The following is a 21,661-nucleotide window of genomic DNA, read 5'->3' on the forward strand; positions in this document are numbered from 1 at the left end:
CTCTCAGAATTCTTCCACTTCATTTTAGAAAGAAAGTATTAGGAAAGGGGAATTGTATTTTTATCACATTTGTAGTTCATGTCCTCAGACTTCAGCATTTGCTGTCTTACTGTTTTAAGAGATGAACTATGTCTCCATGGTTTATTAGAAAATCACGTATGTGTTTTCTAACATCGAACCAGGCATGGATTCTCGTACTTTAGGAAAAGTCTAAGTCATTCACCTCTGAAACCAGAAGTTAGGAAATATGGCAGGTCTTAGAATGCGTGCCCTTAACAGTAGGTCTTCTGTAAGAGTCTAGACCTTTAGAATACACCCCTGGGGGTGGTGTATGACCTCTGGGTGCACACTCCACCCCCCACCCCCCACCCCCACCCCCCCCGACCCCGGGCAGCTCGGGAAGCCATCACACACTCAGATTTGGGATGAAATCAAATTGTCGTTGCCAGCTTACAAGATGTTCTTTTCTTGCGTTAAAATGGTTTTTTTCTTGTATAAGTAATGGAATAGTTTGAGCGGTGACTTCACATATGTAAACGTGTTTTCTTTGTAACACCTGACTTGTATTGTCTTTCTTTCTTTTTTTTTTCTTTAATCACATTACATAGGGTGAATGTGGACTTCCAGAAGCAGACAGTAGATCCTATGCAGGTCTCATTTAACACATTCGACAGGTCCCAGACAATTACAGATCTTCTCTTAACAATTGATGTCACAGAGGTGAGATGGTGTGTCTGAATCATTAGAGCTTTTCTGTCTTTTTAACTGAGGATTGTCATGCTGTAGACACGAAATAGTGCATGTACTTGTACACACAGACACACACGTGCACACAGCCTGTGCACCTTAGTGATCTAGTAAATGTGGGTGTGCTTGCATTATTGTACTTGTTAAATGGAAATGGAACTGTAACAGAAAATGAAACACAAATATTCTAGAATCAAAGTCTAATTTTTAAAACGTTAGGTACATTTAAAATGCCACTCTGTCTCTCAAAAATGAATAAACGTTTAAAAAAATGTTTAAAAAAGCGGGGCGGGGGGCACCTGGGCGGCTTAGTGGGTTAAGTGTCCGACTTTGGCTCAGGTCATGATCTTGTGGTTTATGAGTCTGAGCCCCGCTTCAGGCTCTGTGCTGACAGCTCAGAGCCTGGAACCTGCTTTGGATTCTGTGTCTCCCTCTCTCTCTGCCCCTCCTCCACTCATGCTCTTTCTCTGTAATTATGTCATAAAAAAACTTTAAAATGCTAAAACATTAATTTCGACCTGACACGTGAAAATGTTCATTGGCACAGTGACGCATGCCCGTATTATTCAGTTTATGTCAACAGAACTGCCATCAACATCATTATTCTTTAAGGTGGTGTTTACTACTTTTTTAAATTTGATGTTTATATATTTTAAGAGAGAGAATGAGTCTCAAGCAGGTCCACGCTCACATGGGGCCCAATGCAGGGCTGGATCCCACAACCCTGGGATGGTGACCTGAGTGGAAACCAAGAGTTGGTCACTCGACCGACTGAGCCACCCAGGCGCCCCTCCGTCTTAAAAAAAATTTCAGTGGAAATACATCCCTGCTTCCTGGTAAATCTGGCCACGCTTCATCAGGAGACTCCACGTAGAAACCTGGATTCCAGGCTGCTGGAAAACTCTGGCGGTGGTGGGTCCTCGCCGCACCTGGCAGCATGGGCAGGGGCTGCTCAGTGAGGCCTTTTTCGATGGAACGTCTGCTCCTCCTCCTTCCACTTGTCACTGCTCTCGCAGGGGCTGTGGCCTCATACCACACCCGCCCGCGCTGCCCCCGAGGGCACCTGCAGACTCCGCGGACTTGGCTCACCCACCAGGGGCTGCTCGCGGCCCGGAGCCTCTCGTGGGTCGGAGCCTCTCGTGGGTGAGCGTGCTGGCGAGTCGCGCACCTGAGAGGGGTCTGTGACACACGTTTCCTCACCGTGGGTGACCCGCGAGCCCCGAGTGTTCTTGTAAGCGCCTGTCAAAAGCCTGTAGGATCACTCGGGTCGCAGTACTGTGTGTCTGTCCTGCCGTGTGGGCTTGTGATAACCTTTTTATAGAAATCGTTTCTGGAGGTCACCTCTGCTTTGTTTCCTTCTTTTTTAGGTGGTTGAGGTAGGACACTTCTGGGGATACAGGGTTGATGAGAGAACCTCCAAGATTCTGAGAAAGCTCACTGCTGAAATAAACCGACTGAAATTGGTGCCGTTGCCCATGCACCCGCACCCGGACCTGGTCTGCCTGGCGCCTTTCACTGATTTTGACCAAGAGAGCTACTTTCGAGCTCAAATCCTTTACGTTTCTGGGAATTCTGCTGAGGTGTGTTTTTCTGTAACTAATCACGCAGAGGGAAGCGAGGCAAACTTGTAGCAGCTTATAGAAGATCTTGTCTAATTTTAAGTGGAAATTATAAAATCGTTTCAGTTAGAAAAGTAGCCTCGCAAAGCAGTTATTCCCCTCAGCGACGTGTGGATTTAAGTTCCGGTCACAAGACTCCTGCGGTTCCGGAGCTCGAGGAGATGGTTGCGTGGCGTGTGACCCTGTGCCAAAGCGTGTCCTCTCCCCTCCTCCAGGTGTTCTTTGTGGACTATGGCAACAGGTCTCACGTCGATCTGGATCTTTTAATGGAGATTCCCTGTCAACTTCTCGAACTCCCGTTTCAGGTAAGGCGGCGAAGTCCCTGCGGCCTCGGTGAGGAGCTGGGAAGGCCTGTGGAGGCCACGTGGCCTGTCCTCCCCCCGCAGGCAGGCCGGGCCCCAGACTTGGTGGGGGGTGGGGTGGGGACTCGCCGTGTCACACTGGCCCACGTCGGTGTCTGCCGTTCTCCAGAAACGTAGTGCTGCGGGCTCGTTTGCGGAGCGAGTTCAGATACGTGCAGGGTTTCGCGCTTAGCGGAAGAGTAGCGGTTCAATTCCGTAGCGTTTTGAATGCTGTTTCCGAGGGGTCTGGTCGTGTTGCGACGAGCCAGAGCCTGGGGGGCCCGGAGACCCACCCGCGCGCCTTCCGTCCGCACGGGAACCGTCCGGAAGGCGTCCTGAGCTCCGAACTTCCGTTCCGGTAGAAGAGCGACCCCGCGTTTCCTTTCCTGCGACGTCCTCCCTTGCCCCCAGTTGTGTTTTCTGAGTGTACATAACCCTTTCCTTATTTTTGGTGAAGTCTAGTCGACGCAAGCTTGACGTTGGTTTCGGGCGTACGGCGTAGAGGTTCCGCCACTCGGCACCTCGTGCCCCACTCGCGCGGGCGCGGCCTCCGTCCGTCTCCGTCCGGCGCGATCGCGGGGCTGCCGACCGTGTCCCTCGCGCCGTCACCTTCTCTTCCCGCGACCTACCGCGTGCCGGGCAGCCTGCCCTTCCCGCGCCGCCTCGGGTGCGCACCCCCCACGTCGACCTTCTCCGTCCGTCCGTCGGTCGGTCGGTCGGTCGGTCGGTGGGCCGCGGCGTGTCCGGGAGGGTTTTGACGAGACCGCTGGCGCGGACCCCGGTTCGGGGCCACCCGGCGGCAGCGTCCGGGGGGAGCGGCTCGCTCGGTCACGGAAGCGGGTCAGCCGCGCCCTTCTGTCCCGTAGGCGCTGGAGCTGAAGATCCGCGGGATGCGCCCCTCCGCCAAGTCTCTGGTGTGCGGCGAGCACTGGAGCCGCGAGGCCGGCCGGCGCTTCGCCTCCCTCGTGACCGGCCGCGCCCTCCTCGTGAGGGTCTTCTCCGTGGTGCACGGCGTCCTGCACGTGGACGTGTACCGGTGCGCGGGGGCCCAGGACGCCGTCAGCGTGAGGGACGTCCTCATCCGGGAGGGCTACGCCGAGCTCGCCGAGGAGCCCTACGAGTCCAGAGTACGCACCTCCGTCCCGGTGGCTGGAGCGCGTGTGGCCGTGCGTGTGTGTGTGTGTGTGTGTGTGTGAGAGAGAGAGACGGTGGGGGGGAGGGGGGGCCGGGGGGGGGGGGAGGACGGGGGGAGGGAGGGAGGGGGAGGACGGAGGGGGAGGGAGGGGGGAGGACGGGGGGGGGAGGGAGGGAGGGAGGGGGGAGGACGGGGGCCCTGCTTTCCTCTCCCAGGATGCCGCCGGGTGGACAGTTAGTGTGTCTGGCACCGTTCTGAAGGTCTGGGTTTCTTTGACACTAAATCATGGCGGCTGGGCGTCGCTTTGTTGGTTTCCTATCATTAAGCTGTTTTTTCCTTCTTGGAATGAAAGTTAGGTATAGAAAGGTTTTCCATTTGGGGAGTTGTTTTTTCTGTAACGAATTCTAAGATTTAGCTCCCTGATGAAAGTAATTAATAAACGTTTGTTCCAAGTACTTCACGTATTTCAAAATGATTTTCAACGTTTCTTTCAAAATCCGTCCTGAAGCTATTTTTCTTGGTCGGAAGGCTTCAGAGATGCCCGTTTGAATCAAATGTCGAAGGCCATTCTTTCCCTTCTGTGGCGTCTGCTGAGGATGCAGGGGCTGGGATTAGGGAGAGCGGGGACCGGCAAGAGGGTGGTAGCCGAGAACCGGCTGGGTTTTGTGTTCGGTTACGCGGAAGCCACTTTAGGGATTCTGGCGGTGTCCCCCGTGCGCGGCAGAGACTTTGTGTACGGAAAGTTCTCTTAAGAACTATTTCTCAGTCTCTTCAATTTTCTGATGGCCCAGAGGTAGGGAAGGCTGATGAAATTGAGTCCTGTCTTAATTCTTTTGTTTGAAATACTTGACAAGATTTTTTCCTGACCTTAAAGGCCTGGTAGTCAGCCTAGAATAAGGTCCTGCCTGTGAAGTACTTTGATTAGTTTAGAATAAAGTGCTTTCAGTACAGTTTTTTCTTCTGGCAAAATGAACTTTCCTTACTCTCTTCAGCAAAGCCACGAAGCTCTCAAGGGTCTCTTCTCCAAGTCCGTGGAAGACATAGCAGATATGTCTGTGCCGTCACCCGTGAAAGATGACAAAAAGTACCTGATTCGGATTTTGTTGGAGAGCTTTTCTTCTAATAAACTGGGGGCCCCCAGTTGCAAGGTAATTTATAGGAGTTGTTTTAAAATACAGCCTAGGGGAGCCTGGGTGGCTCAGTCGGTTGAGCTTCCGACTTCGGCTCAGGTCATGATCTCACAGTGTATGGGTTCAAGCCCCGCATCGGGCTCCATGCTGACAGCTCAGAGCCTGGAGCCTGTTTCGGATTCTGGGTCTTCCTCTCTCTCTGACCCTCCCCCGTTCATGCTCTGTCTCTCTATGTCTCGAAAATAAATAAACGTTAAAAAAATTTTTTTTTTAAATATAAAATACAGCTTAAAAACTTAAGATAATTTTATGTTTACGTGCTGAGTCATAAACCAGTGGTCCCGATGGGTTTTTCTCTTCCTGGTTTTTAATGTTGACACTTTTTTGGCCGTGGAGCCTATGTTAGTGAGGGGAGAAGCCGGGCCTGGCGTAAAGAGGTGCTTAGTCTAGTTCTTGTGTTTCAACCAGCCTTTCCTAAGGCCGCTGTGCCTGTTTCCCCGGGGGGAGAGGGTGGCGTATGGGCTGTGGAGAGCGGGACCCCGCGGGGGTGCCCGCCTGGTGGGAGAAGAGCCCCCCCCCCCCCCCACCCCTGCCCCGGGCCGTGTGTCCCCGGCGCTCCCTGCTCGGTTGGGCTGGTCTGGTGCGGTGAGAAGAATACTGTCACTCGGGTGTTGGGCAGCATTTCCTTTTTTTGGCCAGTGTCTTCCTGAAGCGTTCCTGTCAAGGAACGCTAAGCAAAGAGTCATCGTGTCCCCAGAAGAGCACCCGTGCCACATCTCTTCCCACCGAACCTGAAGGTGTCGTAGCTGAGGTGTAGCTGTTTTCTTTAACATATGAGCTGATTTTTGGATTTTTGAAACGTGTGTATTTTTAAGTTTTTAAATGTTTATTTCGAGAGGGAGAGACAGAGCGTGCACGCATGAGAGCGCAAGAGCGAGGGAGGGGCGGGGGGGGGGGGGGGAAGAAAATGCCAAGCAGGCTCCGCACGTCAGCGCAGACCCCAACGTGGGGCCCGGTCTCACGAACCATGAATCTCACGATCGTGACCTGAGCCGAAATCAGGAGTTGGATGGATGCCCAGCCGAGCCACCCAGGTGCCCCTAAATGCATAGTAAGTGACAACTCGCTTACTGGTAACACTCTGCGTATTTTGTATATACAGGCAATGCTTCATGGGCCTTTTAACCCTTATGAACTGAAGTGTCACAGTTTGACCAGAATCTCCAAGTTCAGGTATGATTAGCTTACGTTCCCCGTGGGTTCCTTTTTCCTCTGCTCCCCTGTTTATAGAGCTTTTCGGAAACTAATCTTTATGTCTAAGCTCTTGGGACGTTCCCTTTTCCAGCTCCTTCTCTTTCTCTCCTACCTCCAGATCTGAGGTACTCTTTGTCTCTTACATGAAAGCTGTTCTGTGTAAGACCTTTTTGAGAATCTTCCAACCAAGACTTCATTTTTTCTGTATTGTTATTCATTCAGCAACCCTGTGAATGCCACTGTGTTCTGGGAACTGTTTATGGTTTGAGGGGAACAATAGTGACCAAAACGCACTCGGTGTGATTCCAAAATTGTGGGTCCGGGGCGGGTGGTGTGTGAGGGAAAACTGGTCCTCCCGGGATGGGTTGGTGAGGCTCTTGAACATCATGAAAGCATCTTGGAGGGGCCCCTGACCACACCCGGAAGGCCACAGAGGTTTCCAGAGATCCTGTGACGGGAGGAATGCAGGGGAGGCTGAGGAGCAGCAGTGAGGGGCGGTGAAGGCTGGCTGAAGGCGTTGGCCTCGCTGTGACCCTGCACTTCTGAATGAGTGTGTGAGGCTGGAGGGAGGGCGGAAACGGAGGGGCCGCAGAGCTGTGTGGTGAGGGCGAGCTCCAGAAGCGAGGTCTCGACATCTGAAGCCAGTTGGAAAATCTTACCGTGCCCTTTAAACAATCGCTTGGCTACAAGGTAAACTGACGGCTGGATGCCTAGAGCAGGCGCCTCTTGGAGCCGTGAGGGGTGCAGCGCTCGGGCCCACCGGCCCTTTGCTAGAGCCTGCGGTTCCGAAAGGTTGGCAGGGGGTCTGTGGGCGCTTGAAGGTGTGCGGAGCACGGTAGGAAGAACGCACCGGATCTCGGAGGAGGAGGGTGTCAGGCAGGAGCGTACTTCTGAGGCTGCCCACTGCTGGGATCCCGGGTGGGGACATCGTGGGCCACGCTGAGTCCCCGGCAGGAGGTGCGGAAACAGACAACTTCACGAGAGCTCCCGGGTGGGGTCGGCAGGCCGGTGTGAGAGTAGAGTCGGTGACACTGGAAGGGGAAGAGCGGAGGAGGGCCTTCCGAGTGGCCCCGGGGCCTCTGCTGGCAAGCGAAGGGGGGGCCGGGGGCCTGCCTGCACCATAGCTGATGGCCTCCAGGTTGGGAGCGCGGGACCTGGCCCCTGGGACGGAGGTGGCGATCTGGGCCTTGTCGGCACGCGGGTGTCGCTCGAGGCCGAGGCCTGCGAGAGACGAGGGTGGGAGCCGGCGGTCCCGGGCGAGAAGAGGAGGCGCCAAGGAGCGCTGGGACGTTAAGAGGCTTTCACCTGTTGAGCGTTGCGCTCGCGCGCTTGCCTGTGTCTGTCGTGCCAGCTGCGGGTTGGACGGAGCGCGCTGCCCCGTGGGCGGCTCAGCCTCGGTCTCCTGCCGACGCCCCTTTCAGGTGTGTTTGGATCGAGAAGGAAAGCATCAACTCTGTCGTCATCAGCGACGCCCCTGAGGACCTCCACCAGAGGATGCTGGTTGCGGCTTCCCTGTCAGTCAACGCCACCGGTGAGTGGGGCTGTGTTCACTTGCCGCGTGCTCTTCTCCCTGCGCCGCTCTGTTACCAGGAGTGGTTTGTCCCGTGATTACAGCGAACGCGTGTATCTGTGCCACAGTTGGAGGCCGTTCTCTGAGCGCGCCGGCCGCTGCGGGGCTAAGAGAGCGTCACCTTTCCTTTTATACGAGGGCGCGGGTGTCGGTTTCTTGACGGGTCGGTCGTTTGGTACGTCATGCTTGTCCCCAGAGTAGAACAGGGCTTGGCCCTGGGACAAAGCCGATGGCCCAGTGAGAAGGAAGGGGGGGAGAGGAGAGGAGAGCAGGCAGACAGAGGTCCCCGGCAGGTCTGATGGCGTCCGCTGGGGGGTGCCGTGGGGCGCATCCATGGGGTGGACTCCGCGGAGCGGGGGACGCGGGACGGGGGGTGTGCCAGGAGGGCGCGGGGTCCTGCAGAGCGACTCTCGCCCCTGACGCTGCCTTTGTTGCCCGTCCCGCAGGGTCCACCATGCTGCTGAGAGAGACCTCTCTGATGCCGCACATCCCTGGCCTCCCGGCTCTCCTCAGTGTGCTCTTCGCACCCGCCATGGAGCTGAGGTGCGGGGCTCGTCGTCCTTTCGTCCGGGCTTCGCGGAGCGAGGACCCGGGTGGGCGAGCGCACCCCTGTGCCCCCTCCCCTGGAGAGGAGACCCAGAACCCTGGCCGCGCCTGCCTGGGCGCGATGGGAGCGGTTGCCGCGGGGACACGCCTGCAGTGGGCTGGGAGAGAGCTCCCGTCCCGCGGGGCTTGAGTGAGAGAGGGGCTGGAGGAGGGACAGGAGGAGCTGGGAGCGGGCTCGGGGCGGGCGTCCTGTTGGAGAGGGGCCGCGGTGTGACTCTGCTCTCAGGCTCCCGGCTGGCTGTCCGCGAGACGCCTGGTTCCCCCCCCCCCCAGCGCTGGTGACCATGGGGGAGGAGGTGCACTGCTGTGTCCTACTGGTGTAGCTCTTTTTGATGCCTCGACCAAACAGTGATTTCTCCTGGAGGCTGTAGCGGAGAGGGCGGTGAGCTGGGGGGAAAACTCGGGGCACCCTTATGTGGGGACACGTGAGCTTTTCACTTGAGAGTTGGGGTGTTGCCGGGGAAGCACTCGTGGGCGTCTGCAGAGGGCGGCGGCTGCGGAGAAACGGGGTCTGGTCTCTGGGAAGGCCGCACGCCCCCCCGGGACCACCCGACCCTGCCGCTTGCTCGGCCCTCTCTCCATACACCTGCTCGGTCTGCCGGTGTGGCCTCAGATGGTGCTTGTTGCAGTGTAGACGACAGCTGAGTAGGGTCTTGCTTCCCACTGAAAGCGTGCGTTCCTTAGAAAAATCTGGAAAAAGCTGAATGGGAAAAAAGTAGCGTCATCATTTTTAAATGTTTAGCGTATTTATTTTCAGTATATTTTTTGTTTTTAGGTGTTTGTCGTACTGCGTCCTTTTCCACAGATACAGGCATTTTCATATTACGACATCTTTGTAAATACCCGTTTTAGTAATTGCAGAGTGGACGTAAAATGGCTTTTATAAACACTGCCCTACTCTAGTCACATATGTATTTGTTCCCAACCCGCTCTTGTCCCCAAAGGATTTAATATGCCTTTAAATGTTGGAATTGGGCTTCTCTCTAATCTTGCCATAACGAGCTGATAAATATCTCGATGAATGGGGTGTCTTCTGAGTCCTCCGCGGGGCGGACAGACCTGTAAAAACTGCAGCACGTGTCGTTGTCTAACAGGGAAGGGCGCCACCGTGTGGGAGCAGGGGCACGGCTCCGGGAATACCCGGACGCTGCACTGTCCTTGCCTCTTACTAGACCAAGCTCCTGCTTCGATTTCCCTCTAAATGGGCTCTCTTGGAGGGTTTGTGTGACTCCGGGTATTAGTTTCAAATCTTCAAAGCGCAAGTGGTTACGTTATAGAGACACTCAAGAAATGTGGAAATCGATGGTATTTAAATCACCATCATTCTAGAACAAAAACAAGCGTCAGAGGGGGAAGGTAGTACTTTGCACGTAGCCCATACTTCACGCTCGTTTTGTTGAGTTTAGGTTAAGGGAGCCAGAATGGGGCGCCTTCTGTGACCGCGTGGGGAACGCCGGCGGTCCGAACACGGAGGCTCCGCCAGGTGGGCCCAGAGGGGACGGTGGCCTGCGCCTCGTCACGGGAGGCTGCCTCTGGTCAGCTGGGGGAGCCTTTTGTAACTTGTGGAGTCAGCAGCAGCTGTGCTTGAGGAGCTTGCGGGGGACGCGATGGTTGACATGGGCGCACTCGGCCTTCCCCCCCCGCACCGGGCGCCCCGGCCCCAGCGGCCCTCGGTGCGGGGTCCGCGCCATCCTGGAGGCCACCCGGGGAGGAGAACTCTTCCAAAACAGCGGCCCTCGGTGCAGGGTCCGCGCCATCGACGCTGGAGGCCACCCGGGGACCACGGGGAAGGTCTGCCATCTCCAACATGGCGTCCGTGGTGGCGGGAGGCGAGGGAGAAAAAGGTCCCTTCGGAGAGGATGAGGAGGGACTTTATTCCCGCACTGGGTGGAGAAAAGGGAGGGCCGCGGTCCCCTCTCCCGCGCCTGGTGGCCGCTGACCAGCTGCAGCTCACGAGCCCGGTGACCGAGCCCTGGCGGTGCTGGCTCCCCTGTCGCCTCTGCCTCCGGTCGCCCTTCGGCGCACCTGCCCCCGGGTGGGCTTCGCCTTTCCTGCCGCCCCCGCCCCGGGGTGCTTCCGCGTGGAGAGCCTGCTGGAGCGTTGTCCTCTGCGCCGGTGGCGAGCCCGGCGTCTCCAGGAGCGCATTCTGCTGGCCGCCCTCACCTCCCGCCGGGGTCCTCACGGCTGGGCAGGGGGCGGTGGGGAGGGCTCCATGGGGCAGGGGTGCTGCGGAGGCCGGGGGAGGAGAACTCTTCCAAAACAACAGAAAAGCCCCGCCAGGCAAACCCGTTAATGGATGACGGCAGTGGATTAAAAGGGAACTTTCGCTCTCTCACCGTTTATTCCGCTGACTGGCCGCGTGACAGATCAGCCATCAGCCCTCTGGTTGCTGTGGCAGGGATTCAGCGGCCGCCAGGGACAGCCCCGTGGTGAGCGGGTCTTCAGCAGGAGGCCCGAAGGCTCCCGTGGAAACCCTACCTCCGCCCTCCTGCTCACGTGGCTGGTGGCCCGGGGCCTCAGCTTCTGCTCGCCAGGGCCTCTGCGGGTGGCGTCTGCGAGGGCTCGTCGGGGCTTCCTTGCGGCCTGGTGGTTGGGTGCCCACGGCCAGCATCCTGACAGAGCTGAGTGGAAGCCGTGTCCCCTTTGATGAGCGACCTCCGAAGCGTTCCACGGTGAGATTTGCTCCGGCCACTGTCCCACTCAGACCCGAGGCCTGGCATCCAAGACCCCACTTCTCACTGGAAAGCGTCCGCTTTGCACCATGAAAACAGCACGTAAGATGTGCGCTCCTGACCTCCCTGTCTGGACGGCATGCCGCCTTCTGTGCGCCGACGTGTCGTCTGAATTGTTCAGTGTAGTCGTGGACCGTTTTTGTAATTTAAAACATCTTCACTTGATATTAGCCAAAAGGCCGAGAAGCGATTGTAATTTAAAACATCTTGATCTACCTCTGTTTTTAAAAAGCTGGAGAAAATTGGGGAATACAGCAAAGGTGTCTTTTTTTTTTTTAATTTTTCTTTGATGTTTATTTATTTTTGAAAGAGAGACAGAGTGAGAGGCAGAGGGGCAGAGAGAGAAGGAGTCACAGAACCCGAAGCAGGCTCCAGGCTCCGAGCTGTCAGCACAGAGCCTGACGCGGGGCTTGAACTCACCGAGTATAAGATCATGATCTGAGCTGAAGTCGGACACTTAACCGACTGAGCCACCCAGGCACCCCAAAGGTGTCTTTAAGTATTGGAAGCGTGAGGTGACGGGAATGTAGAGCGGGAGGGGGTGCTGTCGGGTCTGGTGGGAAGGCTGTGGCGGCAGGTAGACCTGGGCTCCCTGGCCGGCATGCCCCCTGCTGCCCGCCCCGGGGCATGCCAGGTGCCCCTCCAGCTTCTGACGCGTCCCCACCTGTAAAGAAGGGCAGTGGTGAGCTCGCGGGCGCAGCACGGTGCCCGGAGACGGTAGCTGCCGTGAGGGATGTCTGTCCTGCCCTGGCCGCTCCTGGCAGCATCGCGGGGAAGCCGAAGGAGGCAGAAGGTCCTTCCCCGGGGAGTGGCCTTGGCAGGATTTGGAAATCTCAGTAGACTTTGAACACACACAGTTGTCCCTCAAACAACACAGCCTACTGTTGACCGGAAGCCTTACTGATAACCTGGGGTAGGTGCACACGCTTTGTGTGTTCTATGTGTTTACGTACTGCATTCGCACAATCAGGGAAGCTAGAGAAAAATGTTTTGTTTTTTTTTTTTAATTTTTTTTTTTTAACGTTTTTATTTTATTTTTGAGACAGAGAGAGACAGAGCGTGAACAGGGGAGGGGCAGAGAGAGAGGGAGACACAGAATCCGAAACAGGCTCCAGGCTCTGAGCAGTCACCACAGAGCCCGACATGGGCTCGAACTCATGGACCGTGAGATCATGACCTGAGCCGAAGTCGGACGCTTAACCGACCAAGCCACCCGGGCGCCCCGAGAAATGTTCTTTTCAACAGATGCCCCCCAAATTTTCCAGTGTATTCATTGAAAAGAATCCACATATAATTGGAGCTGCTCAGTTCAAACCTGTGTTGTTTAAGGGTGGACAGTACTTTGCAGATTACTACGGTGCACGTTGCAGAATATTTAAGGGAACATTTTTATATGGAGGCTTCAGACTGACTAGAGGAACTATGTTTCCTTCTTTGGCTCGTGTAGACAGCTGTAAAGTACGAGCTTGCAGGACAGGCTCCTCTTCTGTTGTATTTACTTTAAACGTCATTGTCTGGAGAAGTTGGTTCTAACAAGCATAGCAGTTGTCAGCTTCCATAAACGTGAGCTCCTTTACGTAAGCTGTCTCCGAACGGTTTGCTCGTCTGGCGTGTCCTTGCTGTGTCTGCACCGAGCCCGCTTGCTTGGATCCTGTCGTGACTTTTGCTGTTGTCGGTCTGAGTTTAAATGTGGTTACAAAGGAAGTAAAAATATTTCTGTGGTCCTAATTACTGTGTCTTAGGGTCCCGTAAGTTTTTCGGATCCTCAGAAAAGAACGAAAGCTGGTGTTTTAATTACCTTTATTGATTTCAGGTGTAGGGCAGATGAGCAGGTGCGGGTCAGTTCCAGGCTGAATATCTGGGGACCGTCCGTGGTGATGAGCATGTGTTGCCACATGTGAGGGCCACCGATGAGCAGCCGTTAGTCGTACTCTTGGTGACCCGGGCTGTTATCTGTGTTCTGGAAAAATTTTGTATAAACTGAAATAATTGTAAATGATATTCTATGAAAAACGTGGGGAGCATAGTGTTTATAAAGGAACACTTCAGTGATCATTTTGTATAGCGAATGCTCAGCTCCATATTTACCAGTCTGAATTCTGGGTCTTTGATTTCACTTGAAGTGGGATTCTCTTTCATTTTCATTGAAGTGAAAAAGGTCTGTTGTGTGTGTATGTATATCTTTAGGACTAAGAAAAAAGCTCTTTTTTTGCCTAGATTATTTTCATCAAAACGTTGTTGATTAAAAAAAACAAAACTTGGGGCGCCTGGGTGGCTCAGTCGGTTAGGCGTCCGACTTCGGCTCAGGTCACGATCTCGCGGTCTGTGAGTTCGAGCCCCGCGTCGGGCTCTGTGCTGACGGCTCAGAGCCTGGAGCCTGCTTCCGATTCTGTGTCTCCCTCTCTCTCTGTCCCTCCCCCGTTCATGCTCTGTCTCTCTCTGTCTCAAAAATAAACATTAAAAAAAAAACCTGATATTAAAAAAAACCAAAACTATTGATATAAATTATGGGAAAAGGTATTTCATTTTATTTTTTTATTTTTAAATGTTTTTATTTATTTTTGAGAGGGAGAGACACATACAGAGCACAAGCCAAGAAGGGGCAGAGAGAGAGGGAGACACAGAATCTGAAGCAGGCTCCAGGCTCGGAGCTGTCAGCACAGATCCCCACGTGGGGCTCGAACTCACAAACCATGAGATCATGGCCTGAGCTGAAGTCCAATGCTTAACTGACTGAGCCACCCAGGCACCCCAATATCTGTTCATTTTACATTGTCGAGCCTGTTCTGGGCTGTGGTGCTGTCATTTAATCTAACATCTGGGGTGAAAGAAGGAGCCCACGGGCAGAGGAAGGGTCTCCACGGGAGGAGCCTGGCAGAGAGGCCTGTAGGGAAGCCGGGGGAGCTGGAGCCTGGCGCAGGGGTGGAGGGAGAACGTGGGTTTGAGATGACCTGGGGGAGCGAAGCGGGCACTGGATGCTGCGTGGCTCGCAGCAGGCTCTGGTTTTTCTCAAAATGGCACAGGAAACCACCCTTAAGACTGGGTTTGTTTCTGTTATGATGATGGGAAGAGAAAAAAAAAATCCTGGGTCTGTTTTGAAAAACTAACACTCTCTGCTGCGTGGGAGCCAGACTGGAAGAAGCAGGAGTAGGTGTGGGGAAGATGGGTCAGAAAGGGATCGCATGAGTCTAGGTGCAGAGTGGCGATGGCTTGGACCAGGCTGATGGCAGCTGAGATGGAGGGGTCACCAGGTTTAAGGATGTGTTGAACATGGAAGTGACAGGGCGTGGTGCTGGAGGGAGGGGGCAGGTTTTGGTTAAAGGAGGATATAACGCTCTGTGTCGTGTGTACAGCTGTTTCAGGGTAGGAAGGTGGGACATAACATCTTGTAAGCTTCTAAGTGCTAGACTTGTTTCACAAGCCATAAATATTCTGTGGAAACCTCGCTAATAAGAATTTAACCCATGGGAAGAACTCGAAGGAAGGAAAAGACTGAATGTGATAAAATAGTCTCTATGTTCTGTGCTGCAGTGAGAAATAGAAACCTAAATAACGGACTGATAAACACGTTTACCGTCCTTATAACTACATAGCCTCTGTTGTTTCTGATGTAAACACCGGAAGAGAAAATGCAAAAATAAACAAAATTAGTTGCTGTACGAGGTCTGGCAGAACAATGATTTTATTGGCCAGTTCCTTTAACGTTGAAACAATGGGTTAACAATTTCAAAATACTAACTCTTCTCAAAACTTTTCATTTAGGGTTGATCGGGATGGAAAAAACTATACTGGAGTCCTTTGTGGTTTGGGGTGGAATCCAACCACGGGGGCCCCTATCCTGCCAGAGCATGACATTGAGCTAGCATTTGATGTTCAGTTCAACGTGGAGGATATCATAGAGGTAAGACTGACTCATCAGCACTGTAGTAGTTGTCTGTCTGTCTCTCTCTCTCTCTCTCTCTCTCTCTCCCTCTCTTTCTCTCTCTCTTCCCCCCCCCCCCCCCCCCCCTTCTCGGTTGGTTTGTACACCCATTTAACCGCGCAGTGTCTGACACGGACCTTTATTTATTTATTTATTTATTTATTTATTTATTATCAGTTATTTTATTTTATTTTATTTATTTTATTTTTTTTTAATTTTTATTTATTTATTTATTTTTTAAACGGACCTTTAAATACAGACCTACGTCTCTGGCCCCAGAGGTGCTTGCTCTCCCTTAACCTGCCTATTTTACTTCCCTTTTCTGTAGGAAGTAGCTTCCCAATAGAGACAGTGCTCTCTGAATTTCTCCTGTGGGATCTCTGGGCACAGGAGGCTTTTCTGGGCAGTGGGAGTAAACACCAGGCCAGTAGGACTGCTGGGGATCTCTGTCCACGCCTCCCTCCAGGTCCGGACTAGCTGCACATCCTTGCTGGTCCGCGGCGGGAAGCGAGGAAGCGGAATCCTGCTCTCGGCTTCATCCTCTCTCTCTACAAGGGTGGACGGCCTGCTGAGCGCGTAGCGGTGCGACCACGTGTGTCTGTGCGCGGCCGGGACGCGATCAATGTAGCGGGCAAGGTTAAGCACTTAGAAACTTAGGGAGCAGGCTGACAAAGTAATTTTATGGCTTTTGAATCTGATAATGAAAAACGTGGGCTTATGTTTTATATGCTTGTGTTTTTTATAGTTCGTTGTTCTAGTAATTCAGTTTTGGTACATTTTGCAAAGTGAGAAAGCTGGTCCTCCACCACAGGTAGTTTGAACGGCGCCACTGTAAAGTACGTGGCCCTTTTTCTTCTCAGAAGTTGTACGAACTAGGTGAGGTCGGCGTAACTGCGTAGAAGGGGGTGGAGGAAGAAGGCAGGCGCTATGGTGAGCTGCGCCGAGCCCGCCCTTATCCCCCAGGCTGCTGTGGTTACAGTTGTCGGTGTTTTCATTTTATTGACTTAACTTTCACTCTAAGGTGTTTGGGGGCTTAAAAATACTCCTTAATAGTCCTAATTGTAAAATATAAAACTTCAAGAAGTAAATATAGGAGAAAATCTGGATGGCCTTGGATTTGGCAGGGAGTTTCGGGATGCAACACCTAAAGTACAGTCTGTGAAAGAAGAAAGGAGAAGCTGAACTTTGTCAAAATTAAAACCTGCTGTGCCAGAGACCCGGCTAAGAGGATGAAGAGATGGGCCGTTCGCGAGGAGCAAATGCTTGCGGATCATGTACGTGATAAAGGACTTTTATCATAATACGCAAGCCAGTCATTAAAAACGTAAGTAAGCGAAAACATGGACAGCAGTGTCCTATTCACGAGGAAATGCGAGTTAAGACCGTGACGTACGTCCACGTGCCTGTTAGAATGGCTGAAATCCAAAAAACTGACAACAGTGCTGGCGAGGATGTGAAGCAGCAGGGACTCTGGGGACGCAGAAAGGAGGTAGAGCTTTAGAAGACAGAGCACACATCCATCGTGAGACCCGACGGTCCCACCTCAAAGTGTTTCTCTAAGAGATTTGAAGACTCACATCCACAGAGAATCCATTTGGGAATGTCGATTGCGTCACTCGTCGTTTATAATTGCTGAAAGTTGGAAGCAGCCAAGATGTCCTTCAACTGGGGAGTGCAGGATACCCGTGGGATGGGATGCTCTTCAGCACTTCAGAGGAATGAGTGGTTGATTCATGCAACGACACAAACAAGTCTCTCTTAAAACTTCTTTTAATGTTTATTTTTGAGAGAGAGAGCGGGGGCGGGGGCAAAGAGAGAGGGAGACACAGAATCCGAAGCAGGCTCCACGCTCTGAACTATCAGCACAGAGCCCGACTCGGGGCTTGAACCCACCAACTGTGAGATGGTGAGCCCTCCAGGCACCCCATGGATAAGTCTTAAATGCGTGTTTCCGAGTAGGAGAAGCCAGGACTCACGGGCTACTATTTTAAGAGTCCATTCACGTGACATTCTGGGGAAGGCTAAACTAACGGACAGAGCGGATTGGTGGTCACTCCAGAGCAGAAGGGCTGCTCTCTGGGGTGTTCAGCTGGTGGATGCGTGACCCCATGTGCTTGTCAACCCACACACAGGCTGCCCCTCACGGAGGGGAACTAAGGTGTGTGATTGAAACACACACACACACACACACGGATTTTGGGTAATTGCGTTGAGGAGAAAAGGAGCTTTAGAAGACAGTGTTATGACTGAAAACAGTCAGGCTGCAGCACATAAACACTGCTCTCTCTCAGTCCAGCCGCTTCACTCTGGAGGTGTTTACACGGGACTGAGGCTGAGCGGCCGGTACATGGATGTGCGAGCTGGGTTGCTCACCGGACAGGAGTTCCAGACGAGCAGGGAAGGCTGGAATGGACCCTGGGATACGGGATGACCCGGACGCTCATCAGTATGAGCACGTGTGACCTCTCCATGCACCAGTGCGTGCGCGTGCGTCCGTATGGCTCTGTACACATGCGTGTACCGACCGCCTGCCCTGTGAAGGCCTAGAGGCTGTGACACCCCCAAAGCCACCAGCACACCGGATGCCCAGACTCTGGTTTCTGACAGGATTTTCCGGGAGAAGGAAGCGGGCTCCTTGGAGAAATGGCTCTCCTGGGGCTGGAGCAGGGAAAACAGAGGGTGAGGCGTGGGGCTTCCTGTAGCGCCAGGAAGTAAACCAAGTGCTCGGAGCTAGAGGACAGGGCACGTCGAGGGGCCGCAGGGCCAACCGAGAGAGCCCCACTGGCCAAAGCTGCCGCGGTTTGGGCGGCAAAATGAACAAAGCAGTACTGGATTATAACCCAGGAGGGTAAGATGATTATTTGCGTGTCCGTAAGGTCATAAAGAAATGGTGGAATAAACAAATGAGGGAGAAGAGACCGGTCTTCATACCGGAGGATTCCCAACAGGGTCTGTGGATCCCTGCCTCCAGGAAGTGGAGCGTCATCTGCCCCCAGACCCGACTGTGAGGGTGGACTGGACTCGGTTATGTGCGTCCAAGCAGAAGAGGAGGGGTGGAAGAGGTGTGATTAGACTGAAACGTCAGAACCTTTCTTGCTGATTTTCAGTGGTTTCTTTTGTTACTGTTCCTTAAACTACAGTAGTGGTGATTGATGTTATTTGTGTTGTTTTAATAATTTGTTCCAGAAACCGTATTGATGATAGTCATAAGAGTATGAACTCTGAACGCTAATGAAGTATTTAAATGTGGAACGGAATTCAGTTACAGAACCACATGAATGTTGGTGTTGCCATTTATTTACAGATCAATATTCTCAGGGCTGCTGTTAACAAGCTAGTGTGCGACGGACCCAATGGGTCGAAGTTTCTCGGGCCAGAAAGAATCGCTCAGTTACAGGACAGCGCTCGTCAGAAACTTCTAGGGTAAGTTGTCCACCTTAGAAAAGGTGTTCAATATGCAAAGCTGTCCCAGCTGTCGGGAGAAAGGCTAGCTTTAGTTTACACCCTTCGTTTTTTTACGTAACCATATTTTTCTGTGGACTTCGTGCTGAGGTTGGACATACATAAGGTGCATGGGGCGTCTCAGGGTATTTGCCCAGGGGACCGACGCCCAGATCAGAAACGATGCTAGAAAACAGGAAAAGTGCTCCTGAAACCAAAAGAAATCCCCCTAGAATGTACACGGGAAGGTGCGGAATATCACCACGATGCCAGATGCTGCTTGCCCTCCACGGGACACTGCCTCGGGCAAGGAAGGGCCAGTGCCCGGTGTCCCTGTTACCTCACAGCCACCGTTGGCAAGGGTGACCTCGTCCTGACCAGCCGTCCAGTGATCGTAGTGCATTCGTACAGTTGTGCCAGCCTCCCCACGGCTCAGTGGTACAGCATTTCTGTCCTCCCCGAAAGTTCACTCGTAAACGGTTTAAAACTGGATTGGGGTGGGGGCGCCTGAGCGGCTCAGTCGGTTAAGTGTCCCACCTCGGCTCAGGTGATGGTCTCATAGTTCACAGGTTCGAGCCCTGTGTGGGGCTCTATGCTGACGGCTCAGAGCCTGGAGCCTGCTTCGGATTCTGTGTCTCCCCGTCTCTCTGCCCCTCCCCTGCTTGCGCTCTCAAAAACAAATATTTAAAAAAAACTTTTAAACTGAATTAGGTGATTGTCGCACAGCTCTGTAAATTTACTAAAATTATGGAATTACAGACTTAAAATTGATGAATTGTGTAGTAAATAAATTATATCTCAACAAAGCTGTTTTAAAAAACATAAGTTGTTTTTTGCTCATCTGTAAAGCACGTCTGTTCCCACCCTTGGCCTCCACTGATCTGCGCTCAGTCTCTGAAAACCTTATGTACGTGGAATCGGGTTTTTTTTCCTTTTTAATCTGGCTTTCTTCACTTAGCATAACAGGTTTGCGATTCATCCGTGTCATAACACGTTTGTTCTTTTCTGTCGCTGGGTGATGCTCCGTTGTGTCTGCGCCACACTCTGTTCCGCGGCGGGTGAGACGCGTGGATCGTTCCCGGTGTCGGGCTCTGTTGAACGGCGCGGCCGCGAAGGGTCGTGTAAAGTCTCAGGTGAACGTTTATCTTCAGCTCTCGGGTAGATGTCTGGGAGTGCCGTCGGTACGCTGCGTGGTGAGTCTGTGTTCGCCTTTTAAGGACCGGCCACATGGTTTCCCACGGTGACTGCTGTGTTACGTTCCCGCCAGCAGCGCATGTTCCAGTTTCTCCACGTCCTCGCCGCCGCTCGGCACCGTCCGGATACTTCTTTATGGTCGACGGTCCGGTGGGGGTATGGTGGGAGCTCGTTGTGGTTCCGACTGGTGTCTCCTCAGTGACTAATGATACAGAGCATTTGTCCATATCCTCGCTAACCAGGTGTATATTTTTTGGTGAGATATCTGTTCAAATCTTTTACCCAGTTTTTAAATCGAGTTGTCTTGTTTGTGAGTTTTAGAAATTCTTTATAAATTTTAGCTGAAAGTTTCTTCGCAGATATGTAATTTTGCAGATATTTTCCTGGTATTTTGTCTTTTCATTTTCTTAATGGTATCTTCTGAAAAATACAAGTTCTTAGTTCTGATGACCTCTGCTTTATCTTTTTTTTTAAAAAATGGATTATGCTTTTGGTGTTGTCACATCTGAAAAATCTTCGCTAAGCCCAAAGTCATAGAAGTTCTGTTCTCTATTTTCCTCTCTTACGTTTACTTGGTGTATTTAGGTTTTTGGTCTGTTTTGAGATGACACTTGTGTAGTATGGTATGAGGTGCAAGAGTCTGAGTTCATTTTGTCATAGCTGAACATCCGTTTGTTATAACCACATTGGCTGGAAAGCTCTACTTTCCCTACTGAATTGCCTTGGCACCTGTCAAAAATCAGTTGGCCACAAATGTTGTAAAGGTTTGTGCCCGGACTTCCTGTTTCTTTTTGCTTATGTCTGTCGTACGCCAACATGGCATCGTCTTGATTGCCAAAGCTTGAAATTGGGTAACGTTAGTCTTCCTATTTTGTTCTTGTTTTTTCAAAATTATGCTTACTATTCTAAATTTTTTTCTTAATGTTTATTTACTCTTGAAGGAGAAAGATAGAACGTGAGTGGGGGAGGGGCAGAGAGAGGGAGACAGAATCCGAAGCAGGCTCCAGGCTCTGAGCTGTCAGCACAGAGCCCGATGCGGGGCTCAAACCCACGATCTGTGAGATCCTGACCTGAGTGAAGTTGGTTGCCCAGCCGACTGAGCCACTCAGGTGCCCCTATGCTTAACTATTCTAGATCGTTTTTTTCCCATATATATTGTATTCATTTGTTTAAAAAAATTTTTTTAATGCTTTATTTATTTTTGAGAGAGACAGAGACAGAATGTGAGTGGGTTAGAGGCAGAGAGAGGGAGACACAGAATCCGAAGCAGGCCCCAGGCTCTGAGCTGTCAGCACAGTGCCCGACGTGGGGCTCGAACCCACAAACTGTGAGATCATGACCTGAGCCGAAGTTGGATGCTCCACTGACTGAGCCACCCAGGCGCCCCAGTGTTTTAGTGTTTGGGTTGCTATTGTGAATGAAATTCTTTTACTTTTGTTTTTGGGCTGTTCCTTGCTAAAAATGAAGAATTGATTTTTACGTATTGGTTTTATCTTGTGACTCTGTAAAAGCCATTAGTATAGTAGTTTTTGTAGATTCTTCAGGTTTTCTCTCTCACATACAGGGTTATATTTACAAGCAAAGACAGATTTTCTTCTTCCTTACTGACCTGTTATGCTCCGATTTTTTTTTCTTGTTTTATTATATTGGCCATTGCAATGCTGAATGGAAGTGGTAAGGCAAACAGCTTTGTCTTCTTCGTCCAGTTTTAGGGAGAAGGCATTTAGTCATCCACTGTTAATGTATGATGTTAGCTGTCGGGTTTTCATAAAGGCTCTTTTATCAGGTTGAAAAAGATCCTTTCTGTTCCTCGTGGGCTGAGGGCTGTTATTAGGAAAGGAGGTGCATTTTCCCAAGTATTTTTTTCTGTCTATGAGGTAAGCATGGCTTTTTTTTTTTTCTTTTCATTCAGTTTACATGGTATATTGTATTAATTGGTTTTTGGATGTTAAAGCCAGCCTTGCATTTCT

The 21,661-nt window shown here is 52.1% G+C and overlaps 1 protein-coding gene across 5 annotated transcripts in view; it reads left to right on the plus strand.

The window, feature by feature from the left end:
• The window catches only part of TDRD9 (tudor domain containing 9), a 110,994-nt gene that overhangs the window by 81,916 nt on the left and 7,417 nt on the right, over window positions 1-21,661 (plus strand). For 4 of the 5 annotated variants that reach the window (XM_078447791.2, XM_078447792.2, XM_081796003.1 and 1 more), the window contains 10 exons: window positions 609-720; window positions 2,115-2,327; window positions 2,582-2,671; window positions 3,574-3,834; window positions 4,835-4,990; window positions 6,135-6,205; window positions 7,648-7,757; window positions 8,243-8,339; window positions 14,897-15,035; window positions 18,361-18,479. In XM_078447791.2, the coding sequence (XP_078303917.1) occupies window positions 609-720; window positions 2,115-2,327; window positions 2,582-2,671; window positions 3,574-3,834; window positions 4,835-4,990; window positions 6,135-6,205; window positions 7,648-7,757; window positions 8,243-8,339; window positions 14,897-15,035; window positions 18,361-18,479 (1,368 nt within the window). The remainder of the gene's footprint in view (window positions 1-608; window positions 721-2,114; window positions 2,328-2,581; window positions 2,672-3,573; window positions 3,835-4,834; window positions 4,991-6,134; window positions 6,206-7,647; window positions 7,758-8,242; window positions 8,340-14,896; window positions 15,036-18,360; window positions 18,480-21,661) is intronic. The other variant, XM_078447794.2, reaches the window with a different exon arrangement.

The sequence above is a fragment of the Panthera onca genome, chromosome B3 (genome assembly GCF_046562875.1).
Source record: "Panthera onca isolate mPanOnc1 chromosome B3, mPanOnc1 haplotype 2, whole genome shotgun sequence".
NCBI lineage: Eukaryota > Metazoa > Chordata > Mammalia > Carnivora > Felidae > Panthera > Panthera onca.